The sequence below is a fragment of the Platalea leucorodia genome (assembly GCF_965183815.1).
Source record: "Platalea leucorodia genome assembly, chromosome: 5".
Taxonomy (NCBI): domain Eukaryota; kingdom Metazoa; phylum Chordata; class Aves; order Pelecaniformes; family Threskiornithidae; genus Platalea; species Platalea leucorodia.
Genome location: NC_138827.1, coordinates 13,183,111 through 13,191,373, shown reverse-complemented (window position 1 = coordinate 13,191,373; position 8,263 = coordinate 13,183,111). Strand labels below are relative to the sequence as shown.

The 8,263-nt window shown below is 51.1% G+C and overlaps 1 protein-coding gene across 1 annotated transcript; it reads right to left on the bottom strand.

Moving 5' to 3' along the window:
* Positions 1-3,426: 3,426 nt before the first annotated feature.
* ELFN1 (extracellular leucine rich repeat and fibronectin type III domain containing 1) lies at positions 3,427-5,823 on the bottom strand (the record flags this gene model as incomplete). The annotated part of the gene is made up of 1 exon (XM_082313991.1): positions 3,427-5,823. Exon 1 carries the CDS (start codon positions 5,815-5,817, stop codon positions 3,427-3,429), a length of 2,391 nt encoding a protein of 796 aa, XP_082170117.1. The 5' UTR covers positions 5,818-5,823.
* Positions 5,824-8,263: the final 2,440 nt, after the last annotated feature.

Here is an 8,263-nt window from a genome sequence, read left to right as displayed (position 1 = left end):
AAGGAGGCTGGAGTGTGCTCAGCAGCATGGCCATTGCATCGTCACCCAAGGAGCCACCTGGAGCTCTCTGAGACCCACAGTGAGGCCCCACTGACTTAGGGGGGTACAGGGTGCTGCGTGTGCAGGTACCTCCCTTGGAGGTACCTTGGAGGTGGAGGGGCTTAGATATTTTCTAACCCTCCTTATCTCGAACTGCAGAGAGTTTGCATCTGGGAAGTGTTTAATTTAGAAAGGCCAGTGCTGCTGTATCACATTTCCTGTGTCAGTCTCTGTTGGTTTATGACCAGTGGAATCCTGGTGTGAAAACAGAATCAAGCTTTGATTTCATCTGCCCCTGCTGTTTTATGCCACTAACAACTTTGCATTTCTATAGTGGCTTTTATTCTAGGAGCTAAACGGGCTTCACAGACAGGCAATTAATTAATTGAGCCTCCCCAACCAGCCTACGCCCTCAATGCCACAAGAAAGCATTTTGCAGAGGAGGAAACAGAGGTAGAGAGGAGCAAAATTGCTTGCCCCAGGTAAAGAGATGAACTCGCTGCTGACGTGCTGCTGCCTCCTCAGCGAGGCGTTCTGCTCTGCTGGTTGTGCCATTGCTCCTGGCTGCTGTGGAGATGGTCACGTTGTCATTTCCAAACTGGTATGGGAACTGGTCTCGATGGGGGGAGTGACCGAGGAAGGACTTTCGGTATCTATCAGTGACTGCCATCGCTGGAGCATCTGAGCCCAAATTAACTCATTAACTGCCACCACCTTTGACCATCCCAGCCTCTTGCTGAGGAATCCCCTGAGACCATGAAACAGTGCCAGGATGCCCCACTACCATTTCCCCTATCCATCCTGGCTGACCAACTCCCGTTTCTCCAAGAGGCACTCAGGGTTTGCAAGGGAAGGTGCTTTCGGCTGAAGGGTTTGCTTTGGTCCAGCTGAGATTTGGGCCTGCCATGATATCATGAAACAAGAGGGGGTGATCCTCAGCTCCCCTTTCCAGGTCCTGCTCACTGACTGGTGAGCAAGACACGGCCCCAGGAAGCTGCATGCTGTGGGCAGGTTCTGGGGCACCTGGAGGAGGTGAAGGAATGTGCTTTTGCTCATGCAGAGTGAGTATGTTCCTGGGGAAATTGCCTGCCTTTTATTATGAAACCCTGCTAATGGTTTGTTGTCTACACAAATAACCATGGGGAATGAACTCATGCACTTCCCAGCCTGCTCCGTGTCTTCCTGGCTCAGCTACTTTCTGAACAAACATAACCTTTGCAAGAATACCTGTCAAAATCACTTTGACATATTGAAATAACAGGATGGGATATGGTTTGCTCCTGGGCCCTAGTGCTCATCTGTCAGGACTCAGGGTGTCCATCCAAAGAGACTTGTGAGCAGGATTCAAGGGAAAAACTCTGGCAAGCAGCAGGCCCCCAAAGGGCTGCATTTGGGGAGCTTATCGCCTCGCTGTGCTGGCTTGCTGGGCTCCCACATACTCACCAGGGGAGAAGAGCAGCTCCCTGACTCTTGTGTGGCCCCTGCTTCGTGTCGGTCATGGGGTGAGACATGGGGGGCTTGCAACTCAGCTGGCACTAATGGGGCAAAATTGTGTCCTTCAGCCACCAGCATGGCCTGGGATTGCCTTTATGGCCTCACCGCCTCCCTCCTCCTCCTCATCCCATGAGTAGGGCATCGTCTGTGAGTATTTTAGAGATGGGGCAAAAAGCTATTGAGTCTTGGGAAAAAAAAAAAAAGCTATTGAGTCTTTCATTGGAAAGCAATGGGTGAAGCGCATGTAGCTGCTTGGGTGAACACGAGACATGAACACAGGGCCATCCCCTTCCCTTCCAGTCTCAGAGTCCCAAGGGCTGTTCAGGGGCTCCCCAGGGTGTCCATCTCCAAAGCCACTCATGTGAAATGAGAGTCAAACTGGCCCGTGGGCAGTGCTAGGGCTGCAGGCAGGAGGTGCTGCACTCCTTGCCTGAGGCTGTGGCTGCGTTTGGGGTTATCCATGGGGGAGCTGCCAGATGTGCAGTGGTGGGAGTCCCAGGAGTGAGCGGCAGGATCCCTGGGCCAGGGCCTGTGCCTACTGTAATAGCTCTCAATATAAGCAAGCTGTAAATGCTTAGTGTCTTCTCCCTCAGCAAAAATGACCCCTCAATGATGTCCTTCTCTGGAGAACGGCAAGCGGCTTTCTGCTCTAACTCATCACTGGCTCCCCATCTTGAAAGGTAAGTGGATAACACACCCCTCAGTGTCTGTCCCCAAGGGCCACAAGGGCCACAGCTCTCCAGATATATGTCTGTTTAGGGGGAGAGACCAATACCTTTTAATTTGCAGGAGAAATCCCATTGCGTGGTGGCACCTGCTCAACCAAGAGCCCTTCACATCTCATCCCCTTCTCTGTTCCTGGTGGTGATGTTCTCCCACCTGGAATAACGTGGGGGATTCTGATTTTCTGGGTACGTGCCTTTTTTCTCAGTTTACTTGGAAGTGATGAGAACTTGGACACAAACAATTGCTGGGAGAAATCAAAATCAAACACTTAGAAACCCAAACACTCCCCCCTCTCCAAAAAATATGCCGTCAACCAACCAAGCAACCACCAACCAACCACCAAAAAATTCCTTCAAACCAAAATCCATCTCTTTCTCTAAAACCCATGATGAAAACCTGGCACAAACAGGTGAATATAGATATATATAGATATATATATTTTAGTAGATGTAGTATTGGTTTTTTTTTTCTCCTCTCTCTTTCTCATTATACAGCAAACATTGCAAATATAGAAATTTTCTCTGTACAATTAATGACTTCGGTTTACAATGCAATGTGTGGTAAAACCTCTCAGTGAGTGAAAATGTGAACGGGCCTTCAACTGGGTAAAAGTCTAAACTGGAAGACTCCGTTTGCAAAAACAGCCCAAAGGATGGATCTCCTTCTGGTCTCTTTTTGGTTTTTGTTGCTGTTTTTGTTGCTGTTGATTTTGGAAGGGAAGGAAGGAAGAACACAAACTGTTCACAAAGAATCCACAAAATCACGGAATAGGGACTCATGCAATGCAATATTGGGAAACGTCAGACCTCAGCTCTCTGCCCGCTCTTTCACTTTCTTTTCATATCCAATTTTTTTCTTTTTTCTTGTTTTTTTAAAAAAAATCAAAATGAAATAAAACTTTTTTTTTTCACTCCACAGTTTGTTTGTTTTGTAAAGTTTGTATTCAAATTTGGTGCATGTCTCACCAATGTGAGGACATTTTAATATCTCACTTTATATATTATATAGAATATTTATAGATTTTCATAATTTGTTCTCTCTTTTATTTTTATTGATTCCTTTTTATTTATTTATTTTATTTTGTTTCAAAGACAGTCTGAATAAAAATAGCTGCTGCGGATTTCTTTTGGTCCAGTTAGTGTGTTAAGTCACGAGTTGTGTGAGGACTCAGGACTTTTGCTGGGCAGAGACGCCCTTCCAGTAGTCTAAGATGTCATGAAGATCCTCGTCTTTGGCAAACTGGACCTTTTTGCGTAGGGCATGGCCGGCTGCCATATATTCCTCCTCATCTTTGTGCCGCTTGCGGTTGAGTTTGAAGCGCTCCCAGATGCTGTGTGATGGTTTGCAGGTGTACTCTGGGCTGGAGGTGTAGCTCAGGTTGTGATATTGAGGCGAGAGCTGGGAATAGGCCAGGTCTCTGGGGCGAGGACGGGTCAGAGGCTCCAGGATGGAGGGCTTTCGCCCCACCATGCTGTCGTGCTGCTCCCCTTGGTGCGAGCCAGGGTACGAGTGCCGGTGTTCACTGTACTGGCGGATCTTCTCCGCCTCTGCCCGCAGGATGGCCGCGGCCGGTGTCACAGTGAGGATGGTGTCGGTGGTGGGGGATGTCTTCTCGATGTATTTGGCTTCTGATTTGTGGCCTGATCCCTCGGAGCGGTAGGACCTGGGGCTCCGTATGGAGCCACTGGAAGAGGTGCTAGAGCGTTTGGGGGCTGCCTCCATGCTGTGGTGTCGCTGGAGAGGGTGATTGTAGCTTTCCTTGTAGACAGGGGAGAGGAATCCATGCTTGCTGGGAATCTGCTCTGATAAGAGCACCAGCTGAGGCTCCACCGTGGAGACTGCCCCTGATTTCACCCCTTGGAAGGAGGTGGACTCAGATTTCAAGGCATCGATGCAGTTGTTGATGATCTGGTTCACCTTGTCCACCTCCTTGGCAATGGTGGAGATCTCAGCCACAGAGCTCTGCGTGTCTGGTGGCAGGGACAGCTCGCAGTCTCGCCTCTCAGGCTGCTCACCCGTCCTTACCTCCATGTAGTTGCCCTTGGTGGCCTTGGGGGTCTCACTGCTGTCAATCAGCTTGTACTGCTCGACCTCGCCAGCAGAAGGCAGGTAGGGGATGCGGGTCACCGTCTCCCCGCCCAGCATCTGTCCCTGAGACAGCTGGGTGATGCTGGTGGTCTCCATTTCTGGCCCATATTTCAGCTCGATGATGGTCTTCTTCATGCTGCCGGCAGCCTTTTTGTGCTTCTCCTCCTGCTGGCGCCTCTTCCGGAGACAGTAATACACAACGCCCAGGACAATCACCATGCCAAAGAGACAGCCCAGGATTGTCATGATATAATGAGTGGCAGTGGAAGGGGTGGGCACTGGCTCCTTGCGGTTGGGTCTGGTGGGTGTGATGGTGACGCAAGTGTGGTTGTACTTGGAGTATTGGTGGACAGAGACTACACAGTAGGTGTAATCTCTTTGTGCTACTAGGTTGCTCACGGTGATGTTCTCCTCCTTCTTCCTGAGCTTGGTGATCATGGAGGAGAAGCCATTTTCAAACTGGGAGAGGATGTACATCTTGCTGAAGGGGTAGGGGATCTGCACGGTGAGGACAGCTGAGTTGTGGTTGAGGTGTTTCACCTGGATGTTGGGGCGCACCTCTGTTTCGCTGATGGGTGTGAAGAGGGAGAACTGTGGGGTTGTCCCGTCACCGGAGGAGCACTCCTCCTCAGAGCAGGGGCTTTCGGAGGGCGCTGTGGTCACCTGGTATCTGGGAGGGATAAAACGAGGGATCACAGTGTAGGAGCCACCGGTGCAAAGGGAAGAGAGCATGCTCAGAGCATTGCGGTAGCCAGTCCGGCCTTGGCCTAACAGGTAGTAGCCCGTGTAGTCGGGTGGGGAGTCGCACTGCATCCGGTCATACGTGCGTGTCATGTTGGTGAAAGCCTCCAGCCATTGCAGGAAGCCAAGGAGCTCACAGGAGCAGTAAAAGGGGTTACTGTAGAGTTCACAGACAGAGAGCTTGTTTAGGCCCCGAAAAGTGTTGCTGTCGAGTCTCTGGATCCTGTTCATGGACAGGTCAATGTTCACTATGTTGGGGCACTCCCAGAAGGCATTGGGGGTGACAGACTCGATGAGGTTGGCCTGGAGATAGAGGTACTCCAGCTTCCCCAGGCCCCGGAGGATGCCCTCGGTGAGGTTCCTCAGTCGGTTGTAACCCAGCTGCAGCACCTGGAGGTTGAACTGTCCTGAAAAGGCACCATCCTCGATATAGGAGATCTCGTTCTTTGTCAGGTTGAGGTATGTCAGGTTGCCAAAGCGGCTGAGCGAGGCGTACTGCACGCTCTTGATCTTGTTGTCGTTCAGCCGCAAGTCCACAATGGTGCTGTTGATTTGCTGGGGGATGGACTCGTAGGGGGGCTGGTTTTGGCTGCAGATGGCCAACCAGACAAAGCCCTTGTCCCCCTCAATGAGCCAGCAGTCTGCCTGCACCCCACCGGTGTGCAGGAGAGAGACGGCGGCCACGCACACACAGAGGGCTGACGTCGCGGCCCACCGGCGACCTGCCATCTGGAAGGGCGGTGCGGAGAAGGGGTTCCTGGTCTGCCAGAAGCCGCGAGCGGGATGGGGGCCAGGAAGACGTGGGCTAGTGCTTCTTCGGCATCTTTGCTCGCATCTCCCTTCTCCTCATGGCTTGGAGATGGGGGAGAAGCATCTGTGGAGAAAGTGGACCTTGGCGCCTGCAGTACTCGGCAGCCACCAACCGGGGGCTACTACCAAGGCCTGGGTGGCTGAGGCTGGTCCCACATCACCAGGTCTCTGGCATCTCAGGGAGGGAGTCATGAAGTTAGGTGCCTGTGCGGAGGAGTCCCTCTGGCTTAGAGACAAGCCTTCCTCTCACTTTTTACAGTACATCTCCTAGTTTTCTTTTTGCTGCCCATCGTGACACTGGTCCCCATCTCCATGTGCCTCCGTGGGTCTGGCTGTCCCCGCTCGGTCCCTTGGCTCACCTGCTCAAAACAAAATACAAGCACAAACTAAACACAAAGGAAAGACAGTTAGCATTCAGAGGTGTTGGAAATGCCTCCAACTACCCTCTTAATGTTAGGCACTTGCCTTCTAATTCTGGCTACCACCTTTCAAGGAGCCTTTGGTTTATTTGGGCACTGCCGCCAGCAGCATTTGGCAGCACGAGGGAAGGTGGTCACTGACGATGGAGGTCACCCTCCTTTGAGCGCATTGTCCAGCATCACGTTATAGGCAGGGGAGAGACCAACACACATCCAGGGCACCGTTTGTCTGACCTATTTAGGTGTCTACCTTAGGAGGAGAGGAGTGATGCCCCAGAAGTGTCTGTTCCTCTCCACCGAGAGCAGATGAAGTCTAGACAACTCACTCTGATGTAGATTTGATGCTGCAGCGTTTTGCTGAGGGGAATCCTAACTGTCTCACATGCTGATGTGCGCAGCAGCGGTGCCCACAGAGGGGGATGCTGACTGGGGACACCGTGTCTCTCTGACTGCATTGCTGCGTAGCATTTAGGATAAAGCCCAGCATCAAGAGCCTGTCTTGTTTCTGGGAACCTGAGCAGTAGTCTCAGGGCACTCTTTGACTACAAAACATGCTAGCGTGATTGTCCACTATCCAATGTCCTTGTCTGTGGTTGAGGCTTGCTGCCTGTCTCCAAGACCCCTCTCTCCCTCCTGGGTGAAATGATGCAGAGGTGAGGAAGACCCTCAACCGTTCAGTGGCATTAGAAGAATATTTGCAGAAGATGGGACAAGATCTTCGCTCCTCAGCCAGAAACAGATGTTTGAAGACCAGGAAGAGTCTTCACTAGACACAAACCAATGGGGTAAGAAACCTGTGGGACTGCCAGCAGCCTCACTTCCCACAGAAGAGCGCTCATTCCTGGCATACATTTTCCATTCTTTTTTCCTGCGTTTTTGACTAAACATAAATATCCATGGACAGCACTTCTACTTCCTTTTGTAACTTCTTAGGGAAACAGGAAAGCAAAAGTGGAGAAAAGGGAACTGCATGAACATCAGCATCTCCTGGATCATGCTTTTCCACAAGATGTTGAAAATATCATCCGTGGACATCTCCACTGCCAAACAGCTCTCTGGGCTGGTAGGATAGATGCAGTGAGGTGCTGTGGCAGAGGTGCCCACAAATGGGGAGAAAATATCGTGACCTATCTAGAAAAAGGACTTTTGTTGGGAACGGGAGCTCTGGTTGTCTCCCTTGTCCCAGGGCAGACCGTAGGAGGCAGGGAAGATACCACCAGCACTCATTGAAAACATAGCTGGTAGGAACTGGAGGTTTCTTGGGCATCCATGAAGGAGAGAGGGGCACATCTTACATCTAAATTGTCTTTCATTGGATCTGCAAAATAGTATAAATCCAGAAATTGGTTTCCAAACCATTTCCCAGTGACCAGGCAGTGACGGGACTGTGCTGGGTGCTGCACGCCTGAAAATTGTGTGAGGCTGATTGTCAAGGGGCGTTTAGAGGCAGATGATATACCCTTGCCCTCGTCCTGAGGAAACCAGGTTCTTTTCCACTCGTGATAGCAGGCAATGAGGCAGACTATGTTTCACTGCAGAGATCCCTGTTAACCATTCACAGCTTATACCTCAGTAAACAGGCTAGTAATAATAAGCAGTAAAACAGTTTATTTGTTCTTTCTGTATTGTGAACAATGAGTCTATTCCCTGGTGGCACAGTTGGGTTTCCATTACATGAATAACAAGATCTGTTCTCGCGTCAGCTCTCTGCACATGAGACTCTTTGGCCACCTTGTCCTCCAGCAGACTCCCCTCCAGCTGCTAGGGGGAGGTGAGGCTGTAGCGGAAACCAACAGCCAGACACCCACTGCCCCCACTGAGGGCAGGGTGTGCAGTACACCCTTCTTGCGGACTGTACTGTTTGTGGCAGTTGTGCAGGTGTGTGTCGGTGAGAAGTACTGGCCCTCAGATGATGCTTCTATGGGGCCCTGCCTGGGTACTTGCAG